Here is a 26144-nt window from a genome sequence, read left to right as displayed (position 1 = left end):
TTTCATGATATTGTATATTTTTTCTTGCATATAATATCTCAATTATAGTTTAATCGTCCAAACATTAATGTCTTAACTCATTGTTTCGACATCGAACGCTTGAGTGCACCTTTAGAATTGTAGCAGGAAAGGAATGAAAAAAAGATCTTAAATTTGTACCTTTGGGCATTTTAACTCGACCACTTCAATTACGATATCCCAAACAAGGTGTCGTTAACGGAAGCACGTTATTTAATAGGCAGCATGCAAAAGAACAAATCAAACAATCACGGTAATAATCCTTAATTGTTATCGCGTAATCTCCATACAATTCTGTGCTGTATATCTGTCGTGATACTTTTTTTATCCCTTCTTACACCTCCAGAATAGGGTAAGAAAGGTGTAATTCACCGACGTAAGGAATTCATCTCCCGTGTCGAAAAGCAAGCAAACTATGACCGGATCGCGTGCGAACCGATTCGCGTTACGGCAGGACGGAGCCCAAGTGAGCTTTTGCGTTTAACCGTGCAAGGTCGATGAATTGCATTGAACTTTAAATCATTCTCGCGTTTCTCGCGGTGATGGAATATGCAGACCGATGCACACGAATCAATGAGCAGGTCTCTGTACGGGGCGAAAGGAAGAAAGCGAACAGACAAAGCAGAAGAAGCCAAAGGTCAGCCCATTTATGCTCCAGTTTCTGTACACGCACTTCTGGTGAATTGAAGTAGATTGGGCGTATTGCAATCGTGGATCGGTGCGAAAGGCTGCAGTTGGATTGCAAAAGCGCAGGAGAGAGGTAAGTTATCACAAAAACCCATCAACGGGAGCAACCAGGCGTGTAAATCGCATGTAAGATGCAGCTTTAATTTCATGTTCTGAGGGTATCTGTTACAAAAGGAAGGGGGCTATAAATTTTTGTGCTACAGATCAGCTTCACGAAAGCCGAGCTGATTGTTGATTGGCCACCGATGGTGATGGTTAATATAGGGGTTTATCTGCGCTTTTGTCTGTTGCTTGACGCAGGGGAAAGAAACGAAGAAACTGGACAACAGCATGGAAATTAAATGAAAGATATGATTGAAGCGTAATGGATAATTCCAGCTTTGGTAAGAATTATTCAACGCTTTAGACACATTTGGAAAAAAAATCGATAAAATGTTATTCTTACAACTCGTCATTTGGTATATATACCTTGCCTACGGGTATTCCATGGCACTGTGTTAAGGCCTTTGTCTAATATACCTTAGATCAGGGTTCGAAACTCGTCACATACATCATCAGGCTGTCTCGTAATTCCAAGGACTCATGATTCAATGAGGATTCATGAATCTTCTGACTAGAGATTCAGAGTCGAAGATTCAGAGATTCAATACAAAGATGCAAAGACATGAATATGAATCAGATTCACCCAACACTAGTCTGAACCATTCTCCCGTGCCAAGAATTATTTAACCGTGTAGAACAAACAAATCTAGAAAGGAATTTTATAGCAAGCATAACTTTTTACTCGATTAAACTTACGTAAAAGAAAAGCAAATCCCTTTTGCGAGAAATTCGTAGTTACGAAAACGCAAATTTAGTTTAGTATGTAACATACTTTTTGAATGTAAATATAATTTTCCAGTTTCATTAAGATAAAAATTGAGAATATTATTTACGACACACAAATGTATTCCAGTATTCCAATGTATGAGTCGAATGATACAGTTTGGTTCCATATCTAGTGACCTTAAGGGAGATTATTTAACGGTTTCACCTTCACAGGTTTCTTCACCTACAGAAACCGTTGCGGTAAACGGAAATAACGGATAGTAAACCAGTTACCATCAAATAAGATACCCATAACCGGCAACTCTAAGTTCTCTTTGTAGCCCTTTAAACTTGCCTCCTTCCTTCCTGCCACGCATAAAAACTCTGCGTGAAACATTTCAAAAGGGCATTCGAATTTGACGATATCCTACGTTTAGACAAACAACTTTTATTGTAGCATCAAGTCAAAAGAGGTGAGGAGGAATCAAAACATCACTTCCGTCATCTGCAGACAACGTTTAACCTGCCACGCTGACCTGCCCAGAGCTAAAGGGCCGCTCGGTAACGCAAGGTCAAGCCTTTAACATCGCGACCACGAACGACGATGACAGACAGGTCGCTGCGTAGGCTGTGCCCAAGTGACAGCAAACTTCAGCGAGGTGAAACAGTGAACATAAAACCAAAAACACGCGTAAACTTCTTTTCTATTGTGTTTAGAAAAAAATCTGTTAGAACCTGATTGTCGGTTTGGTTCGCTAGCCGTCAGCACAAAACACGCGTTGGCTGGATGACCGGGTTTCATAGCCGGACATGTATTTGACCGGAAAACTTCCGTTGCCGGTTGCTGTTGTGTCAGTTTTGTAAGTGCTTTGTTACTACACTACCGTCCCCCATCGATCAGTGAGTCGCCCGAATAATGGTAACAATCGTTTGCAAAATCACCTCCCCAAGCTAATTATCCGATTCAGATCATTTATTTACTTATGCTGCGTCAAAACAACTGTCAACCCATGGAATGGGAATCCACTTTGCAGGTTACTATGCAGATAGCATTTACTAACAAAAAAACAGAGCCGGTTGGGTTATTTAAATGCACTGTCATTCCGTTCAAAAACGCGTCCGACCAAACGGGAGGTAAAAATTTAGGAGTCGAAATTCGTGACGCGTCTAATTTATTATGCATAATCGTTAATCCGATCGTGTATGGAAGGTTTGCACGCAACCCAGACACGCATCGTCACAAACAAAACAAACGCTCTTAAACCGGGCACACCACGCCGGATGTGGTGGTTTAATTCCGGGTTTTAAAGTTTTTGATTTGGACCACGCAGGGTTAACTGAAAAGATAAAAGAATTCCGCTCGGAGGCAATAGTTAGCGTCAGCGCAATGTGACATATCACGTACGCCCTGTATCACTGGCCATCAGTCGTTCCCGGGGTGAGCAAGAATGTGATATTTTCTGATGCTTAATTCTATTCTTTTACGTTTTGCGTTCAATTGAGTGATTGAACCGACTGCACAACAAACACTTAGCAAGACGCGTTTCGTAGCCTTCGGGGACATTGCTTGATTGGGTGAAATTGGCAAAACATACCCCAGTGTTGGCATAAATTGAAAATAATATTTCAATCACGCCTATCAATTACACAACCCCGTTCCGGCAAACAACCCCAAGTGACAGATATATAAAAGTATTTTTGTTGGAAACAAGTTCTTTTTGGCAAGCCTCTACTTTCTTTGTGAAAGTAAGAGATTTTTTAAATTATCGATTAAAGCAATAAGAATCGGCTAATATCAATATATGCACTGCTATAAATGCTGATAATTTTATGGTTTGTTAAATATTTTTTGTATAGAATTCAAACGGGAAGAACAAAACCAAATAAATGGAAGAAATAATGGCAATGAATGAAATATTTGATCTGAAAATTTTAACGATCATATCATAAACTTCTGAAATGTTTTAAGAAAACAAATGGTATTATACTTACTTATTTTAGTAACAGTTATTATTGCTGGTAATTGTAACAACAAGGCTTACTTAATTGACACAGTAAGGCTTCCGTTGATGATAAAATTGAACTCACTAATGGCAAATTTCATGAAAAATGTTTGTCACAAATTTCATGCAAAGCTACTACTAAACTTACAACCAAGGCTTATAGTCTTAGCTAATAATCACATCAAACCGAGTATGCCCGGGATAAGGTAAAATACAAGGAGGAAATGCCTTGTGATAATTGTACTGCTTCAGCACCAGAGGCTGACAATACGGCCGAAGCCGTCATCATGAATTATAAATAAAATAAATAAATAATAATCACATCAAATCGAAAGCGTATTAAAAGCAAATGTTTATAGCTTATTTTGTAACGTTGTTTTCTATGCTAAAACACACAACAGCGAAGCATTAAAATATCACATGAAGATGAAGCGATGTTATTGTAGGAAATTAAAATGAGATAAATTTTTCTGTTTTAATTACAATTACAAAAAGTCAAACATTTCTACACCAAACTACAAATGCAAACTCACTACTAAGATTTTTAATCGCCTGTTGTAGCGTGTTTTGCGACAACATGCTTCACAAAACGAACGACACACGTGGTTCAAGTGACGATCGTCGACGTCAACGTGCGCGTGAATTCAACTTTACAGATCTAGATCAAGCCAGACTGGTTTCCGGAAATGGCCTCCTTACTAGATGCCTGCAGCAGCTACAGGGCGCGTGTGGACACCATTCAAAGACGGTACTTAACATCGAGAACGGATGCAGCGATGGCGTTAATGAGTGTCATGATTGTCGTTCGATCCAGCATTTTATTCTATCGTTCGTGGCTAGCAAGCGGTGACGGGATGCGTATCAAAAATGGCTATAAATATGGCGCCCCACTCACGATACGAGAATTTCATCATAAACCAGTTTGCAACAACATCCATCGGCAACGAACGGCATTGTTGTTGCCCTAACGTTACGAAACTTAAAAAAACTACTAAAAACATTCTAAAGAATGTAAAAATAAAGATCGGTATTTTAAGACAGACATATTTCTTACAACAATATTAAAAGTTATTCGACTAAATAGAGTTAATCGAAACATTGATCTGAAATCATGGTGTGTCATTTTATAATATTCATTTTTCCCGTTTTGGTATCTAAATAATACATTTAATATGATGAATTTTATCTATTTTTATGTTTAACTATATTCGCGTGAAACTACGTGAACCTAAAGCAGATGGCTAGTGATCTTAAAAAAAATGTTGTGCTAATAACGAAGAATGAGAAAAATTCACTACTGTCGATGTACGTCTACCATCTACGGATACTACCGAGCTGCTATCGTACTGCACACGTTGGTCAATACCGCGTGATAACAAAACAGTAAAATAAAGAGCAGAACAACGGAACGGAAAACTTACTGCCAGGTGAGACTTCCGGTAATGCCCTCACGGAGCCGATCTCGCAGGGAACGCTGCCGGCTAGGACCGGGACCGGTCGGTAAAGTTGGTGGGCTGCCAGTCGTCGACATTTTATTGCTACCGAACAGCGACAATTTCGTCGGACTACCGCTGACTGATGTGGTGTGGTGATGAAACGGTGAAACGGATCCACGAACCGCACGGCATGCGTTTTACGATGGTGAGGAGGCGTATATTGTTTGTTTGTTTGTTTTTTTACGACAGGATGTTGCGGATGTTGCGTTTGCGACAGGAACCATACGGTGTACGGCCACAAACGACGGAACGGTTTTGCCGGTTTTATCGGCAGACGAATGGATCGACAGTGACGTATAGGAGTGTGTGTTTGTAGTTGGTGTAAGTTGATTATTGGTTTTTGCATTTGTAGTGTATCAATTAAATTGAGGTGAAGCGATGACCCAATGGCAGCATCAATGGATTATTTGCAGTAAACAGAATAGAACAAGTACAAAATGTTATCGAAATGGGTTAGCAGAGTTATTGTTAACGTGTTATAACAAAAATTACTAATCGCGACTGAGAACCAAACCAATTATCCAATGATAAATTTAATCTTGAATTCATCTATCAAAGAACCAATAATAAACAAAACAAATTTGGAGTGATAAAAATAATACTAAATCGAAAATATTATCCAAATGCCGAAAAAAACCTTAATGTTGTGTACCAATGTACCAATGAATAGATGTACAACAGAAAAACTATGAAATTGCAAATGTCAAAAACTGCAATGAAGTCATCAACAGAAACAATGCTCATCTCAAACATAATGACATATGATGTTGAACGTGAAAAACAAAAGAACAACGGAAACTGCGAGCAAGTTAAACAAAAAAACAAACAAAAGTTAAAATAGTAACCGAAAAACAGTAACCGTAACAAGCGCAAAACGTACCGCTAGCGAACGAGAGCGAAGATTCGATGGAATTTGCATTGCCAGCAGTCGACGAAGCGAGCGACGAAGAGGACGAAGTATGAGCGCTAAAACCGCCCGACCCCGTACCACTAAACGTGCGCTGCTTCGGTGAGCAGTCACGAGATGGCGTTGTCATAGCTAAAGGGATTGATGAGGTCGATGTTGGTTAACGCGCTTTGCGTTGAACGAGATTGCGTTTACTGTACGTGAGTATGCGTGCTTTCTCCTTGGCGCAACAGTTTCCTCAAAGGATCTCGTTCAGATGATGAAACAATAAACTAACCGAAGACGACAAGGAACCAGACAGGGTGCTGGATGTGAAGATATGGTGATGGGGCTTCGAGTGAGTTCTAACAGATATTCCATACAATCTAAGTTTCCGCTTTGTTTGGGCTACCCTATCCAAGACAAGGAATTATTAAAAAATAGTACATGAAACAGTTTAGTTTTCGGAAACGATAGAGTGCTTACCTTCACGAAAGTTTACCAAGATAAGCTTCCTGTTCCAATACTTTGATTGTTCAAGAATCGATGAACGATTGTTATTGAGATTATCTCTACTTTTTTATTCTTTCATTGTTGCTACACTTAGTAAAAGAAAGGATTGAAATAAATGCTATAAATGAAATACAACCAACAAGGTTATTCACAAAAATATCTCACTTAATACAATTGTTTTTGCCTCCACAATAACGATGCCATACAGAAAAATGTCATTTTTCTTGTATTGAACGACGGTGGTAAAGCGATATTTACGCAGCAATCAAAGCAATTTCATTGCCAAACTTTGACAATAATGTCTTATTGCTTTAACACATTTTCGTATGAATCATTGAAGGAAGTGGGCTACATGATTACGTCAGCAATATTTGTGATGGTAACCTAAGAATCAATTAAGGAAGAAGTTTTCTAATAATCATCCCGTATCCTGGGCTTTTGCAAAGATTGTTGCTTAGGCAAACTATCAGCGGAAGTCTTCAAAATGGTAATTGGAACTATTTCTTCATGTACTTTATATTTATTATCAATTTCGATATTGATCAATTTTAATGGAAAAGTTTTATCATGAAAAGACCATCTGAACGGCTGCAGAGTTTGATGGTGGAAATTTATGTATTGCGTATTGCATACTGCAAGGCGTTTAAAAATAGAAGACAGCAAAATAATGTATTCTGTCGAATTTTCGACACACAACAGTTTCGATAAAACTGTTGCCATAAATAAACAATTTTTCATGATCATACATAACGAAAAAAATATTGGCTTGTTTTCTAAGCTCGATGCGAAAGAAGTATGAAATAAATGGACATACATATTTTGGGGCGGTTCTAAATCAAGTCTGAGTTCCTATCAAAAGACAATACAGACACTGGTAATCTAACACTCATCCGAAAACGGTAACCCGCCCTTATTTCCGCAAAATAACAAATTTTTGAAAGAGCAAATTAAAGAAGCAATACGTTAGCGCAAAAGGACATCTTTTCGAAAAGCAACACAACACGAGGTAAACACGATGGGCGAACGCACAACACAACACAACACAAAAACAAGAAGACGCTGCAAAGCGAAGTGATGATAATGAAAATGAACCTTTTAGAGCGAGCGTTGATGAGGACGGAAGAATAGTTACGTATAAAGATAAGCACGTGAGCGTAGAAGAAAAGATACTCGTATTACGGACAAACACAGACACAAAGCAGAGTGTGTAAAAACAAAGTAAAAACGAAAACAATTCAACGAGAAGAAAGAACGAGACGTAAAGAGGAACGTAAACATGAAGAAGAAAATAGTTCGGTATGAGTTCAGATAGAATGATGTTTAGAAGAGATATAGTGAAACACATACATTTGTGAGAGCTGCAGTGAATCGATGGAGGCGCCTGGTGCTGAGTATAAATCGACCGTTTATAGACGTTTTTTCCCCTCGTCAGGTGAAACAGGTCGAAGAGATTATCTTATACAACTTAAGACACAGTATCAGTTGTGTGTTTAGGAAAAAATGAAGAAAGGATGAAGAATAGATTTTATGCAACACTTGCACAGCAGAAAGTTGATAGTGTGTGTATTGTTCGCTTTGCGGTGTTTATCGTACATAAAAGTGAATAGCAAACATGTGATTTGGTACTGGGATTAATGTGATTGAGTAGTGATGCTGTAGGGAAATGGACAGTTTTTAAACCGTCCGACATTCGACAGTATTCCAACAACAATTCATGCGACTCACTAGATGCTTTCTCGGTGCATCGATTGATGCTGTTTTTCTTTTCGCACAACACAGTTTTTATAATGCACTCAAACACGTTGCAAAGTGACACCACATGTTAAGATACAAAATAGAGCCAAACAAAATAACGCGTCGCCGGAAGAGAACATAAATGTGTATATTTTTGTTTTTGTTTTTTTTTTGTCAGTTCGAAAGCACAAACTTAATCGGTAGCCAATTGTTTGAACCTGAAAGAAAGTGAGAATCCAAAAATAATCGGAAGAGAAGAAAAAGAAACCAAAAGACAAAGAGAAGAAAATACAAAATTATTAGATTACAATTTATCTTTTTAGCAGGATAATAAGATATCTACGAAATTGAAGAAAAAACGTAGAATTTAGATTTGCATAGCAGTAATCAAAATAATTAAACAGTCCGTTTTTTTTCAGATGTTAAACAAACAATCATCCAAGAGGTGAGAAAAATTAACAATAGAACAAACGGTAACAACCACTCAAAGAAAAAACCAAACAAGGTTGTTCGTGAGATCGTGCCAATAAACAACGAAGGAAGAAATTGAAACCACACAGAGGAAAAAGAAAATCAACAAAAGGTACATATTTACACCGGAATTGAGTAGAACAAATTAGAACAAAATACTGTAGATAAACACGCTCAAAAGCACTAGAAGGTAACGAGTCGTACAGGTATAGAAGTGAAAACCCAGGCAAATGCGTCCGAATGGTGACAAACGGTAACGTTGTATAACTAAATGTGCAACATTCTGCGAGACAAGCCGCAGCTTTAGTGCTGTTTATGTTGCGTTTGTTTCATCAGTGCGAAAAAGGAAAAATAAACTTGCAGTACAGAATTATAATCCTAGCTCTACGAGAAAGGTATCAAAACTCGTTGTTGTAAAAACACTCACAGAAATGCGATGGAAGTGAGGTGATATTTTTCGTTTTCATATAAACGATATAATAAACGTATCCGCATATTTTGTTTGATCGGTTAAACAAAAAATCATTTAGATGCTAAATACAACCATATAAAACATAATGCCATGTTCAATTCTACAATGGTCAATGCAGTCTCGAACACACAAAACACATCAAATAATATGATCAACTTTTGTATTTTAAAATTCATGCAACATATTTCCACAAACCGCCATCATAAATTATTCCGACGTCATTAGCATGGTTAGTAAAGCATTACATAGGCATATATAATTATTGAGTAGTGCAGTTGATTAGGATGGAACTGCTTTAACTATACAACAATAACATTAAAAAAATATTACATATCAAACACACTGACGAAAATACAACCCTGCACGTCATTCAATGCATAAATAGTTCATTACAAATAGATAACACACGAGTACAACGATCCTGGCATGTTGAATTACACTCACCTGTAATGAGATGAAAAGAAGAGAGAGAAAAGAAAATTAATGTTTAATTTGCAATTTTACATGTTTTAAAACGTTTTAATTAAATGGCTTAAATTAAATTACATGGTAACAATATACATTTACTTACAAAAAATTAACACTTCTGCAAAAGCAAATCAAACTTTGACGGTTCTTCTACACTTCAATTAAAGCTGTATAAGCTATTAAGGATCACATTAAACTGTATTAAATAATAATAGGACTGGATAATAACTATTTTTGCCTAAAACACTTTCTTGAAAAATGTGAAGCTCTTATAGATAAATCTGCTCTTTGGAAGTCTTTTTGAAATATCGCAAATGTTTCGTAAACGTTTGTGTGATGGATCTTAGTCCAATAAACGCTTACAGATAAAATATGTCGGTAGGACACAGCATGACAGTACGGTATGACAAGAAACTAACACATCCTTAAGGATACGCCAGATGTCAAGTCAAATAAAGCATATTACTTGTTTGGCAGGCTTACAGGGGAGCTTTCTAAAGAGCTTTCAGGATCGACACAACATGACAGACTTATCTGTGTCATAGCGAAATGCAATGTTATTGTCGCAGAAAAGGCGTCAAGTTCATTACGTTGTCTGTTAAACAACACTTTTCTGCACCGCTCCAAGCAGTTCATTGTACATCTCGTACATCCACAACTGTGAAAGCATCAATGTCATGTGAAACGAAAACTAAAAAGCTCGATAATCCACCTGAATAGGTTTGTGTAACCCAGATCCACAGCGTAGTAGTGATATATATTTTTAGACACCTTCTGTTCGATTTGATACAAAAACAATTTTCTAAGCAGTAACGCTTTTGCCAACTTATTAATAACTTGCCAGAACAAAAAGAGAAAATCAAGAGAAAATGACATTGCCAACAATGCTGTACTAGTGTCCGTTTTTTCAATCAATAAAATCGAGACTTTCTCAAAAACCAAGCAGAGTAAAATTATGCAAACAATCCTTTTCCAAAACGATCCAATTATTCTCGAATGATAAATCACTAAAGATGCTTTTAATTTTTGTTCATCGATGATGTTGGTCCATCCGTGACCAATAGTCCATAATGGCGTTACGTAAAACTTTACTCACCACTTCTGTCACTGACAAAGGAACATTTTTTAGTAAATGAATTGAAGAGTAGTCTTGCAAGATTTTTCATAGAATTGTCTTTTGTTAAACGATGTCAACCGAAGTTGATTATATGTACAACAAATTAATTTAGCATTTAGTTTAATTTTAAGAAAAGCGACTATAATTTATAGTTCCTCTAATTTGCTGCTAAAATTCTTTACAGATTAATCGTTTCGAAAACTTAAATTAACATGAAAAATGTTTAAAAATTGAGTCGATGTTACGAAAACATTTTCCTCAGTAAGTTGGCGATTTGATCAAGAAGCTTTCGTTAAACGATCCGAATCAAGAAATACTACCCTTAACATATAACGGCATTTCCATTGAGGCATCGTCGAAGCTACAAACTTCGCAAATTGCAAAACTTTGAACGTCTTCTGGGCGCAACGACCATAACTATGCCTGGCCATTTCTGGTTTACTAGAATTAATTTTCCCACGTAGACGGCTATTCACTGTCCTTGTTGTTAGGAACTACGTAACGGTTTTGGTATCGGTTCTGTCATATTTCTGATAATTTTTTTCGGTTGGGTTTATTTTATTGAAACCCATAAGCCTATGAAATTGAAGTCATGTATTATTTATAAGTTAAATTTTAATTGGATTATACAATAAAATTTGACAACTAGTTGTCAGTTTTTCCTGAAAATTGTTCAAATTAATTTTTAACCATTGACTAGGGCGTCACAATTATACCGAGTCAACTTATCATCGCTTCCAAACTTCATGTTCACCGCAAACAAAAACAATATCATGTTCAACTTCAAACCCTCAACCAAAGCATTTGGTAATTTTGTAACTTGGTTTGCCAAATGCTAATTTGCAAATGAATGAATGTCCAAAATGTTAAAAGTGGAGCACGGTTTTTGGCTCATGCTCTTTACCAAGAAAAATCGCCGTCCGACTATCTCCATCGCGACAGTGTGCTTGAGTGTGCAATTTGGAGGTCGTTTCCCAATCGGCGAAGAGTCCAAATGGCAGAAAACACAACCGAATAGTTCTGCCTGGCGGATGGCCAATTATGGGCAACTGTTGAGTGTCGCATCGTTGGAGCAAACTCGAAAGCGTACTTGTTAGATTTTATGGGTCAAGGACGATAAAAGCCATTGCAATCAAACATCCCGGCGTTACTATTTGTTCTAGCTGGCTGGTTCGCTGAATATTACGCTCTCTAGGCGTTATATATTTATGTTTTTGCGCTGACTGACATTGACCTTGGTGTTTGCTAGCTTAGGTTTACTATTATATAAAAATGCTGACCTTACTACAGGTGAGACTCCAACCGAATACGAGTTTACAATATTTCACACCCATTCATGAGAAGATGTAAAACCCAGCTTTGGTTGAGAGACTGAATTTAATACCTAAAGCAACTTCCCTTAGCCATGGACGAAAAAGTCTTACATTGCAAAATTTATATACCACCAGAGCTGCAACACCTTTTACCGTAAACTCTACATTATCAGTAAATGTCACGTACAAAACGCCCCATCCACAAGAGTAAATCATTAACTTCTTGGTTATCGTTTTGCAGCAAGCAAACCTAAATTTCCATCCAAGCTGCGGTTGAATGGGTTTCCGTGAAAGCGTCCTGGTAAAATAAATATGGTGGCACAGTAGCGCGTGTGCTTTGCCGAAGAAAAATAGAACGCACCATCAGCCAGCCAGCCAGCGCTTTCCAAAACAGGCTGCATGAAGTTCCCATTCCTGCAGCATAAAGCCTGGGCACATAAATTCCATTGGAAAAAGGCCGCATTTACGCCGTCAGCTTCATGGCAGCTTATCTGCCAACCATCGGCTAACAGCAGTGTGAACGATTTTTTTCCACCTCCGTACAATGTGGAAGTGGTACAAAAAAGGCCCCGAATTGACGTCCAGGAGAATGGTTGATCCTAAACAAAGTAATTTTCACCATTTTGTGGAAAAACTCGTACCTAATCCTTTTCTCGTTTTATGAGTTTTTACACCCACATTCATGATGATCGTTCCGAGATGAGAAAGAACACAAAGTTCCAATGGGTTAATATTTTGTAAAATAAAAAAAACAAGCCACTAGCAACCCATGCTGGTGACACACGAAGTTCCAGTCGGCTAGTTTGTGCATAGATGAGTAACAAAGCTACAAAACGAAAGCGTAAAATCAAAGAAAAACTCTCAACTCTAGCTGCAGTGGACAGACCATCGTTCTGGTAGCAAAAATTGGTTGACTGAGGTCACGTTTTATGCCATCAGTCTCAATTAAATTAGGATTAGCCAGATTCAAGCTTCGTTCAAAAAGACAAGCGCAGAGGCTCGTATACATCCCCGAGCACCTTCAGCAGCAGCCTCGGCCTCGGTCCATAAGTTCGTGCGATCGTACCGCGTTCACGATGACAATATACAGGCAATTATGTTCGGTGGCGATAAAATTCAATTACACCGTAATAGCAACGGCTACAACGTTCAGGACATGGGCAAACACACAATCACACATCTGGAGGCAAAAAACCACCGTTTGGAAAGATTGTTTTGCGATTGTCAGTGACGCAAAGAAACCATTTACTTGTTGACGTGCATTTTCATTGCGAGTAAACAACCAAACAAAAAAAATATTTCAAATTGTATTTCATTATGATAAGTTCGTTTTTATCAGATTCAATTACCACACAAGCTCCAACAGGATAGTGAATCTTTAAAATCATGAAACCCATTTTCATGGGAAAAAATAATGGCTGAAGCCAAATTTGAAGTGGGTGCTTTAGTACACGTGTTGTAAATGTGTTGATTTAATATAATCATGGGGTTTAATCAGTGCTATAGAAGAAAAAAAAACGATGGTGAAAATACGGTGCACTGTGAAATAAAAAAAATTATCCTCCATTTTGTTTTTTCTCGATAAGATGTTGAACGCGAGACGGCAGACTGTAAATTTTAATCAGCCCAAAACTCAAAGGAATTTTGATAGGAGCTGAGCAACTAAACAAGCAGAATTATGACATTTTCTTCTGGATGCTTCCATTAAGATAACGATCCTACCGCATCCTAGGTAATGGTTTAAAAATTATTCTTGCAGTAAGCTCTAACGCAAACATCTCTACCTAGAGAAGGGAGAATTCTCACTCTTTTCAGAGAGTTGAAACAGAGTGATTGGTTATAAGGATTTGAATCTTTTACTCACTCTTTTGAGAGTCTCTCTCTTCTTGGCTTTAACGACCTTACAGGTCACGCCGGCCATTTCTGGCTTACTAGACTTATTTTTACCACGTAGCCGGATAGTCAGTCCTTGCTACGGGGGAACGGTCCGGATGGGATTTGAACCCGGTTCGGCCGTGTAGACTGGCGCCGTTTATCACATGCACCACCGGGCCGCCCCTTTTGAGAGTCTTATAAATATTACTCTAACTTAATCCTAGAATTACTACTTGGCCTTTTTGCACTAACTTACTCGCTGTGACGACTAATGACTCACTTCTTTGGGTTTTTACTCACTCACTGACTCTCTGTGACAATTAATGACTCACTCTCTTGTAGTGATGGGTTCTCGGAATCGCATCCACGGCTCCGAACCGCTTCCGAGCATAGAAACTCCGGCTCCGATTCCGGCTAGGTTAAAACCACGATTCCGCCTGGAGCCGCCCGAAGCCGTCCGGAGGCGCCTAGTCGGCAGCCGGAGCCGTCGGAATCGTCGGAGCCGTCCGGAGCCGCCTAGTCGGCAGCCGGAACCGTCGGAATCGTCGGAGCTGTCCGGAACCGTCCGGAGCCGTCGGAGTCTTTATTATTATTTATTTTTACCAGATTATATAAAATTAGCTGATAGTGCAATAATCTACGTTATATCATTGTCAACTAGCGGCTCCGACGGCTCCGGACGGTTCCAGCGGCTCCGACGGCTCCGGACGGTTCCGACGGCTCCGGCTGCCAACTAGGCGGCTCCGGCTGCCGACTAGGCGGCTCCGGACGGCTCCGGGCGGTTCCGGACGGTCCCGAATTTGGAGTATTGCACCTACCTTCCGGAGCCGCTTCCAAAATTTATGGAGTCATTCGGAAGCGATTCCGTTTTTTTTGTCGAATTTACCCATCACTACTCTCTTGCGTTTTTACACACTCAATAAGTGCTTTGTTATTCTTTTTGGGTTTTTGGGGGTTGTTACTTCTTTTGGGTTTAAATGTTACTCATTAGTCGGAGAGTGCGTGAGTAAATGTGCAAAAAAGTCAGTCATTAATCGACACAAAGAGTAAAAATGAATAAAAACGTAAAGGAGTAAGCTCCTTTGTAGGATTAAACTCACTCACTCACTCTTACTCAGTGTGCACATCTCTAATCTCTACCTAGAGAAAAAGCATCGAACTTCCCTTGCGAATTGGGTAATCATCTCAAGAAACAAGTACGAGGTGATGAAAATTAGAGCCTGTTAGATACACATGGACACAAATGTTAGCTCCTGAGAAAAAAGAGTGAATAGCAAGCTCTGCAAATAACGTTGGGGATAAGCAGCCTGCAGTTATCATGTTTGACAAAACTGCCACTGCTGCCGATGATGATCATACTTTGAGAAGCATCCGAGGGCGTACCTTACCGCACCAGAAAAGGTCCCAATCCTTCGCATACGATAAAACATGACGATTCGTTACATGAAAACATGAACAACGGATCCTTCCTACGCTTTTGTCCCATTGCGATGCTACACACATTTCGCACGCAAATTATGTAACAATGTTTTCGGTTGATGGGCCATTGAAAGACTCACACGAATATATGTACATAGCAGTCGCCCGGCTGTTTCACAATACACAGTCTGGTCGAAATGTTATAAATACGACCAAGAAGCCGAAGTGCGAAACCGGAAGAAGGCCGCACCGAAAGAACAAGTGAAAATTAATGACGTAGGAATCTTGACATGATTAATTGCACTTGCGAAGGACATGATGACAGCAATTCAAGTGGAATGTTGGAAACAAGCAATCAATAGCGTACACGCGTACGCCGGAGTGTGTGTAGCGCGGGAAGAAGGAAGATGGTAGAAATCGAGATCTTAAGAGTTTGTCGGTTCTGCTGCTGCTGGGCTCCTGGATGGTTTGACATGTAACATCGCGTTTCGAGCTTTGAACGTTCGGGGGGCCCGTAAGAGATGTTTACCATGTTTTGCACCGTACATTGCAGCCATTCCAAACACACACACAGACACACACACACAATGGCACTTATCGTTTGATGGAGCTTTTTTATTTGTCTTCTTGTTCGAAGCGATTGACGGCCCAAAAAGGCGCATGAAAACTGGCACGTCACGGCATGGACTTCGATGGACAAAAACATATGCCTTTTGAAAGATATTACTTTCTTCCAAAGATAACCACCCGAATGTATTGGACAGTTTACTCTATTTTTAGACAGTTATCCTACATTACTTTAACTAAAGTGCATTTGAGTAATGAAGCCTTTTTTTGTTTATTGGCTAGACTTTGACCAAAGTAGTAATTTCTTGTAGTGAAATTTCACGACGCTGATTTGCTCTTTTTTTTTGCTCCGGAAATGGAAGCAAATTTGTGGTTTTCATAAGAGGCACTTGCGAAAATCTGTCTACTTCAGCATATCAGCGCGGACGGTTTCGATGACGATGGCAGTCTTTTCTTTGTTATCGGAGAGGGAAGTGAAAAAAAAGTCTAAGCATCGTCTGCCAAGACGAAAGCTCATCGTCACAGTATTTCACCCGGCGTTGGCGGATTATCCTGCACAGTTAAAAAAAAGGCCATGATTTCATTACCGCAGCCATGGGAGTCAAGGCTAAACGTTCATCTTCCGACGATGATATTATCAACGCTTTGAAGCGGGAGTAAATCTTCGAATGACTCGCGCTCTGTACAACCTTGTGTCGAAGACGAAGTTCTCGGTGCAGGGGAATCGTTCGAGCTTCTTCAGCAATGCTGGCACCGTATACGTAACGCTAGCTAATAGCCATACACATGAATGGAGTGGCAGAGTCTTCATGACGTGTATATCCTTTGGTTGAACGTTGTACATTTTCACACGACGTAACACATTTGGACGCAAAAGCAAGGATCAATCTTGTGTTCGAAGCAAAACCGTTTTCGTGGAGGTGAAATTATCAAAATAAAACACCACATTCCGTACGTGATTAGGAAGTATGGTGTGATGAGATATTGGAAAGAAATGGGAAGAAAAACAAAATGGATTTTCGTTCGTGTTGATAACATACACCCAAAACGGGATATCGAAAGATGTATAAGATTCGTCTATAGGTGGGAAAAGGATGAAAGTGGAAGAAGCTAGCAATGGCAAATGGCTCACGTAATTCTTTGTACGGACGGATCAAAATATCGGGAAAATGTTCTTGGCCTTCTCTTTTATAGAAGCCCACGAACACACACACTCACACACACTAGCAGACATCGAACGAGGGCAAGTACCATTGTATTCGGGACAGTAGAAGTAAGCGCAGCACCGAAAGTCATTAAGTGACGCAATTAGCGATAAACGAGAATCGACCACTTGGGAATGCCGCTTTGCCGGGAGTGTCCAATCATTGGAAAGTATTTTCCCTTTTTTTGTTGGTACCCCAGAGGATCTCGCACGTGCCAGCACATTAGTGAGATGGATGAGTATGGCGTAAATTTCATATTAGAATACAAAGTGATTTTTTTAAATTATTGAGTAAGATTTTTTGGACATCATTAACACTAGAAGTACCAAGCGTTTTAAGCATTTTTCGTACATTTTTAAACAATTTTAAAGAGTTCTAATATATTTTATTGTTTACTGGAGATCTTACTATAGAATATATATGTAAAATTTATATTTCAATTACCACAGGATTGTTTAACCTAAAAAAAATAATGTGATGAAAATGAAGCGTTCCAGTCAAAATGATTGCTCCGGTAGTTTTAGTGTTAATTAAAATTTAATTTTTGAAAACCCACTTGTTTCCTTCGTTCAAAATGAAATCATGGAATCAACTGCCATTTAAATGATAATTTGATATTCATCGAGGTACGTCGAATGTTTATAAAATCATCAAAAGCAGAGAATCGTGTAAAAAAAAGAAAAGCAAATTTTACTAACCACTCACATATACATTATACGGAAGTCTGCAACGCCATAATTGTAGAATGATCGAACACTAACCACGCTCTACATCGCTGTTTACCATTCAATCGATAAAACAATCATTTCCATGCCACAATTGTGTCACCGCATAAGATATTCAGAATGTATCGTTCAAAAAAAAAGCTTCCTCATATGAGGAAGAAGCACAACAGAAAAAGGCACGACACTGGCGTTTGGCCTCATTTGTATCACTTAAGGTTGGGGTGCGCTAAACTATTTCTTGGGGAATGCTTGCAAAAGTGAACTGTTTTTTTTTTTGTTAGTGACACAGAAATATTACATTTGTAGGGTAAACATAGCAAAATGACAAAATGGAGAAAATATTTTCCCTCCGAAGTTAAGCTACGTCCTTCAATGTCGATTGAGTGGCGTTGTGGTCTTGATAGCGATTTCATTCCTGCTTCACATATGGTTCTGAAATTGTGAACCAAGATATGCTTTTCCGTTTGTAGCTTTCGTCGTTGGTGGCAAGCTTTTTAGAATGTGTTTCTTTTCCGCTGCTGTGTTATGTTAAATTCTCCTTCATATTTTCTTCCTACCTGCAAAAGGTTATGAAACCGCAGGAAAAATATTGAACATCCTGCTGAATCGTTTTGGGGTCTGGGTCGTTGAATGGCAAGGGCATTGAGAAGCACACGCTAAGGATTAAAGCATCCCATCCTTGAAAAGATGTCCTTCGGTTATGGGAAAAGACAAGAAAAAACTGTACATCCTTTTTTTTCCTCCGCTACAACATCGACGTGAGTTGCGAGTTTGGTCTAATGGTTGAAAGCAACCCAGAACGAGCTAGAAAAGAAAAAGCCACTTTTCTCTAAGTCTTGTTTTTTTGTTGCTTCCTTAGATCACGGTCTCTTATGGTGAGTGTTCTACGGTCCAACTTAGAACCTACCCGATAGAAAAGTAATTTTCCTACAGCGAAAAAGAACTTAAGAAACTGGAAAAAACATCAATGAACAGGACAGAAAATTATCTCACGTACCGGGTGGACAAAAAAAACCCCCCGGCCGGAGACCGGGGATCAAAGTTTGAAAAGCGGGATAGAGAAAAAAAAATACTCAAGCTACGGCGAACGGAAACCGGAAGAGAACAAAAAAAAAGGAACGGACCGAAGATGAACAACACTCGGAAGACTCACCAAATGCAGCAGGATGTTTCGTGCATCCTAAGTGTACGCCTCAGTGGAGAGGAAAATTTGTGAAGGTATATATACATTTCAGCACCATTTTGCTGAGCGCCGGGCTGAACTCGGACGGAGGAAGAAAAATAACAACACACAGCCACCGGAACATGGCGACAACCACACGATACGGCCATACGTCCTAATGGGCATGGGAAAGCTCAAGATCGAAACTAGGTCACCGTGATAGTCCGCAAACCGTTTCCCAAGTTCCGATAATACCTATTTTCGCTAGTGGTAGCAATTCGCGACAACTAAAAGCAAATAAACAAACAAGAAAACAAAAAACATTTTGCTTACGTGTCGTGTGTGTTTCTGTACAAACTAAAGCTAAACGATTACTTTGCTTTATTGCAGGTAGCTTTATCAGTCTCATTTAGCGGTATGTGAAAAAACATCAAAATGTCCAAAAACGTCGTTTGCGCCTAAAAGTAGACAATTCGCAATACACATGAACAAGAAAAATGCTCGGTAAACACAAGTTGAATTTAAATACATTTTTTAAATATGTTTTCCACACGTACCTTAACAAAAATTTGTTCTGCATATCTTATTTCTTTATTGCTTCGTATTGTCGGCCTCAAAGAGCTGAAGTGAGTACTAATTTCACAAGGCATTTCCTCCTTGCCCTTTGCCTTATTCGGGGAATTCTCGGAGTTCTACATATCTTTTATGTTATTTTTTTAACAAAATTCACAAACACTAATTTTTAAGCATCACACAGTAAAGGAAACATTTACTGCTAAACAGACAAAACCACACATACAAGGCAAAATGTACGATAAATGCGCATAGCTTCCGAGAATCGCATTATCGTTACCATAACCATACCCATTATGGGTTCGGTTAAACCATTGAGCTTTGTCCTTAGAACTATTATCCAGAGCGATGAGATAAACGTCCACCCAGCTGTGATGCATTACAAAGTTGAATGCTTGCAGAGGTAAGTACACGGAAACGGTAAATCGAAGTGTTCAGGAAGTAAAGGAATTTATATTATTTGCAGCAGGAGGTAAACATCGTACGGAATGCAATATTACAGATTCCTGCTAACACTTTTTGTAGATAAATATTATAACTGTGTTAAGATGTAGAAAAACAAAATAATATAATACATACATAAAAAAAATTATCAAAAAATTAATATTTAGTTATTTTTTTTTTTTGCTCGGTTAGAATGGCCTGGCCGTATCAAGAATATTTAGTTATATTATTTAAATATTACTTTTGAAACACTTCGTTGTTTATATAAAGTTTTTCTTACTATTTTCCTTAACCTTAATTTTAAAGCTTTTTATTGTTTTTAAAATTTTCCCACAAAATTGCATAACACAGCACCTTACTTCAATTTTCAATGCAAACACTTAAATAGAAGTCACATCATTAATATCTTCTTCTATCGATGATGAAAACGTCTTTGTGTATATCTATCTCCTACCTATTGAGTTCACACCTATTGTCTGCAGGGTAAACAAGCATCAGTAAACAAGAGCCAAAAACTCTGCTTAACCTTCCATGAGATGTGTACTGCTAATAGATTGAACAAACTTTAGGAATGTAACGTTGGTGCCGAATCGCTACAGAATGTGTACTGTGCATGACATCTTTATTGACGATATTGTTTTTGGGGTTTTTGGAAGAAGGATTTGGCCATCGCTACACATCATGCCGACGGTAATTTTCAAGTAGGTGGTTGAAGATAAGAAAATATGTTTGACATGTATTTACATTATATGTAGTACTTATTTTTCACACTATCGTAAGACAAACTAAGCTAAAATTATACTCGATTTGCTTCACTGTCGCAAGCAATATTTCTTATTTAAATTGGCTCAAAAACACCGCTTGCTGAACACTGACATCCTACGAATTTTAGCTCAGTGTTGAGTAATATTATAACAAGATGAATACCCCCCCCCCCTAAAGCTGGATAAAAGCTCGTCTAATGGGAAGGGATGGATGTTTTTTTTATTTAATAATTAGTTTCTCCAATTAATCCATCTTAGAGTGACACTTTTCCATACGCCTTTTCATATTCCCGGTCTGTTTACCAAAAAAAAAACCAGCACAAATATACTTGACAAAACTGATTGCGTTCATTCGGACCACGCCGTTCCTTCCTGCCCGTTCTCGACGAGCTTTCCATCATCGGTGAAGCCCTGCTTTGTGTTTTGCGATAAGACACCCTTCACCAAGAGGTTAAGGTTGAGGTTTATGGGTGTTTCCATTTTTTGTCTCGCTTGTTTAGAACTTAAAACCCCACGCAAAAAAGGTCAAAGGAAAGCTTTTTGGGGCAGTGGTATAGTAAAAACTCATTAAAATTTGATGAAAATCATCCACACAGATAGCACACCTCACTCGAGACCGTAAGGTTTTACGATCGTAAAAGGTATCCAGTGTGCGGCAAGCTGTTGACAGCAAGCACTCTGGTGGCTGGTCACACGATGTACCATTAAGTTTCTTGCTCCTTTGTCAAGGAGGACATGGTTTTCTAGCTCTGTTTTGGGGGGATTTTACAACTTACATCCACACCCATGGAAGGGCATAAAATCGGCCTGGCTTGCTTAACATAGACATCAACCGCATAAAATATACATCAATAAAACATGGCTGCCATACTTCACTTTCCCAATACATGCATCGAAAATGTAATTAATAAATTCTGAAAAAGCTTCTAATTAATGGAGACGCCAGGTAGTTTGTACATTGGAGGATCCTTCAAACTTTAACCTACAAACACTGAACCACCTTGTATTTTCTATCTGTATTAAAAGCAATATACCGATATATGTAATAGTTTAGTGTATAAACCATCATTCTTGATTGATATACTTCAACAGTGCTTATGAAATGCTTGAAATGTTTTATGAAATGTTTTATGAAACAAACCTACCTAAAAAATGCGTGTCGAATCATTAATTGTTTTACGATGATTGGCTATCGGGTGAAAGGTATTTTTTCGCTCTAGAAAATACTATTTCCCATTTTTTTTCCTTTTTTATTTTCCTTTTTTTTTACCTATCTGCCAATTTTACATAATTTCTTTCGGGAAGTGGATCGTTCCCAGCAAACGCAAAACACAACTTCTTCCAGCGGTTACGTAATCCCAGCGCAACACGGCAAGCATTGTGGCTAGGAAATCATGAGCATAGTAACTAAGAGCGAATCGAATGTATCCCTTCCGGAATGGTCGAAGAAGAAAAGAAAAAAATCCCAAATACATGTCAAACGCGTCGAACATTCTGGCTGTAATCAAAACGCTGTGTCTGTGTAAGTACCATACGAAACAAGGATTCGTATAAGCAAAAGTAAGATTTACCCACTCAAAAAGGTAAAGCAGTGTGCGTGCCGTTGTTTATGCTTGAACTTATGTTTTGTTTTGTTTTGTGCACGATCTGTTAGTTTACACAACCGCTTTCGTTTTGCATCTGTTTTGTAGCAGATAAGCTTAACACTAGCTATCGCACACATTAACAAAGCATCATAGAAAGAGAGCAGGAGAGAGAGAGAGAGGAAGAGAGGAAAACAAACATTCACGCAGAATTCGTACAACTTATGGCCAAGGTTTAGTTCAAGAATGGTTTTCAGGAAATGTACATTAAGAACAAGGAAACAGCGGCGAACGAAGGACGTAGAACTCATCAGAAATCTGTAACTTAATTCCACCGTTACGATACGAGGACATTTGTTCGATCGATGGCATCCTGCGTAAGTCCTTATCGGTGTCCTTGGAATTGGTTCGATTACGAGCGCGAGCAAAATTGAGTAACACAGAGAAAGAGAGAGAGAGAGGGAATTATGTGCAGCTCATACACTACCAGTTGGACATTTCCTTAGAGAGATAGAAGCTTTCAAAAGAAGGATATCCAACAAAAAAAAATGCATTGGAGATGAAAACAAGCCACAACAGAAGAGAAAATACGTCCTCCAGAGATGTTCGATTCCACAAATACAGAGAAAGGACATAATATGCAATTTAGTGGCTCGAGAGCAGCTTTTCCACTGAACACTGTGCATGTGTTAGTGACATATACTAATAGCCTTTTATCCCTTAGGCTCCACTAGAGCTAGGAGTATATGACCGTGTAGAGACTATAGCGACTGAAAATGAGGTAAGCGTTTGCGTTGCTGTCAGCTGTCAACATTCCCATAGGAGGAGCGGCACACGACACCGAAGGAACCACAAATTCTTCCCCGTGGTGCTTACTGCATACTCTTACTTATTTTTTAACAAAACACATTGATAAGTGTACTTTCAGAAAACCACAAAATAGGTAACATTTTATAATATTAAGATAATTTTTTTGCTAAAGGTTACATAATTTTAGCTGATGATAAGAAAAATGAATAAAAATGCATGATCTGTCAAATGCAACTTTTTTTGTTTGATTGTTGATCAAATATACCCTCCAACCAAAATCGACAAATTGAAAAAAAAAACAATAAAAGCTTGGTTTATCCAATATTCAGGTTATTAAGCAAATTTGCAAGTAATTAACAAAACCTAAACATGTGCAAAATGTGTCGGCGTTTTCAACAAACAACACACACAGCAATATTTTTAGCTTTGAGACAAACAACTGAGTCTGGAAGGCTTTAATTAGAATATTAATCAATATTCCATCATCTGGCAGTTAAAGCGTGCTAAAACAAAATCAAACATTGCTAATTGTTTTTTAAACATTTGCTCGTGTTCCACTTTTGTTACGTTATAACCGAAAAGGACCAAAGCACAAAATTAATACAATCAAAATTTTTAGTAAATTCATACTTCATCAAAAATATTAATAAATGCAATATGACCAGACGGTCGTCATATTAGAAAAAACTAAAAAAAATAATAAAAAAATCTCAAACACTAATTGTACATTTCACAAACAAGAGTTGAGATAATATAAAAAGTTAATAAAACATATACGCTAGTTGTCATTCCATCCCTTCGAAATGCAGCATTAACACTTTGTAAACAATAGTAATCATCTGGCTACATAAAGCACAGCAGCTTTGCAGAAAAGCTCATTTCCCATGACCATGTGCAGAGCTGATCTAGCAAACCGCTGAGAAAGTAAAAATGAAAATAGAGAAGAAGTGGAAAAAAACACAGTCCGATCGAAGAGAGAGAAATTATTTATGCCACATTCCAGCAGGAAATGCATCGGTATGCGTGTTAGCCGGAGATTAGCTAAGGGAATCGTCGTGACGTGTGTTCAGCGGTAAATAGAACTTGTTTTTATCCAACATTTGTCTGCGGGCGGTGAAGAAACGGTGAGAGAGAAATCTAACTCTTGGTGTTGAGCAAAAGCGTTTGCGCGTTTTGCTTTTGCCTTCTCGCTCTATCCTATCGTATGCTAAATTGTATTCTACTTAACCATTTTCTACTTTTTACCATACTACTCTAGCAAATTTGTTTTCTCTCTCTCTCTCTCATTTGTCAAGTGTCACTTCGAAGCTCTCTTCCCGGATGTTTTCTCCTTCTTAAATGCAAGTTGTACATAATAACGTTGTGGTGCGTGAATGCTTTCGCTTCAATGTACAAACCCAAGAAACACTAAAGTACCAAATGGGAAAAATGGAAACGAGTTACTGATTAATAAATCATTTATCGACACAGCTGACCAACACACAATTGGTACGCAGCTGGATAAAACATTAAAACGACGAGGTGAATAAGTTTAATGGTAGAAATGCATCTTACATACAGAACTGCAAACCAAAACATACAATTAAACTTACATTTTTCAGCTGGAGTTTTTGTACAATCACTTGCAATAATTTTCGTGTTGGAAAAGGGACACTATTTAAAGTTACACAAAATGCACGCTTCCTTGGAAGGATAAGCTTTATTTCTTTGCCTCTTTAAAATTTCATCAATATTTCACTCTTTTTCTGACTGACACAACGCGTTTCACACACAGCTGCTGCGAATATGATTGTTGTTGTTACACGCGGCAGTGTTGGAATTAGTTCTTGCACTCGAAAAAAAAGACTCCGTAAGACACCACGCACACACACGATGGTTCACAAATTGTATCGTAATCAGCAGAAATCTAATGCCAAATTTTAACCAAATGTGAAAACAAATGCAATAAATGACAGCTTAGCACATTTGGCCGATTACTGCCCTTGGTATAAGACGTTTTCATTAGGTGGAACGCTTTTTTTTCTTCGCACACAATTATTTATGCAAAGTGTGCGTAATCTATCAGCACCGGTAGCTGGGAGCAGATTGGCCTTGTTGTTGTTGTGTTGATATTTCGGACAGCAGATGAAACACTTGTCTAAACGCACGTAGATATCGATAAATCGATGGCAACAAAAAAACAATATGGTACCACGAGCTAAACGTACATCAGAATGGATGGATGGTTTCCTTCTACATCTTTCTTCATAACACACACATGTTCCGGAGGCACATAACCAAACGAGATTGGGAAAAATCGATATCTTCCTGCTCTTTCGCTCTCTCGCTCGGACACACGTACGCACGCACGCACAGCCGCGGAGAAATGGCTCTCGCACACTGAGCCGCTCACACAAACAAGCGCGCACACACTTACGTCGGACACACCTTTCCCTGGCGTAACGTGAAACACACCGCACAACACAACAATGGCTTCGAAACCAATAGAATGTGCCGTTCAGAAGGAAAGTAACATCACACGGAGAAGGATATCCCCGATCAATACATACACCGATAAGGGACACTCTTAAGCACAAAACACACACTGAATGCTTCTTACCGGGACTCGTGTTTATCTTTCGCACAACCAATTCAACGGCAAATGGCAAAGATTACGCGATGCAAGGATCAGCGCTTGTTGTACGTAGATAAAGCCCCGATTCGCGATGGCTGCTGCGATTTGTAATGCCAACTGCAGTTTGATAAATAGTTTTTCCACTGTTGTTTTAGTATCTCGCTCTCGCTCTCTGGCTTTTCTCACTCTGTCCTCTGCACGGATAGCAGCACAAGCTGTACGATAACCACCTGCGAACTGTTTCGCGTCTCAAATGCAATTGCGAGTGCGTTAGTTTGCCGACAACCGTACGACCGCTCCAGAGCAAGATGAAGTGTGAAAGCTTTCGTACGGTACACAAATTTGGGAGAGCGAATCAAGTTCTGTTAACCTTGTTGCTTAGAACCAAATGATTTTCTTTATTCATAATTTGGATACC

General features: G+C 38.7%; 1 protein-coding gene across 4 annotated transcripts in view; it reads right to left on the bottom strand.

The window, feature by feature from the left end:
• LOC125764283 (TLD domain-containing protein 2) overlaps nt 1–25672 on the bottom strand; it is a 109113-nt gene extending 83441 nt beyond the window's left edge. For 2 of the 4 annotated variants that reach the window (XM_049428370.1, XM_049428371.1), the window contains exon 1: nt 24705–25672. In XM_049428370.1, coding sequence (XP_049284327.1) covers nt 24705–24706 — 2 coding nt within the window. In that variant the 5' untranslated portion in view covers nt 24707–25672. Of the gene's footprint in view, nt 1–4936; nt 5091–5891; nt 6500–24704 lie in introns of those variants that run through there. The other 2 variants (XM_049428379.1, XM_049428368.1) reach the window with 2 other exon arrangements.
• Between the last annotated feature and the right edge of the window lie 472 nt (nt 25673–26144).

Source organism: Anopheles funestus, chromosome 2RL (assembly GCF_943734845.2).
Source record: "Anopheles funestus chromosome 2RL, idAnoFuneDA-416_04, whole genome shotgun sequence".
Taxonomy (NCBI): Eukaryota; Metazoa; Arthropoda; class Insecta; order Diptera; family Culicidae; genus Anopheles; species Anopheles funestus.
This window is presented reverse-complemented; position numbering and strand designations above follow the sequence as displayed.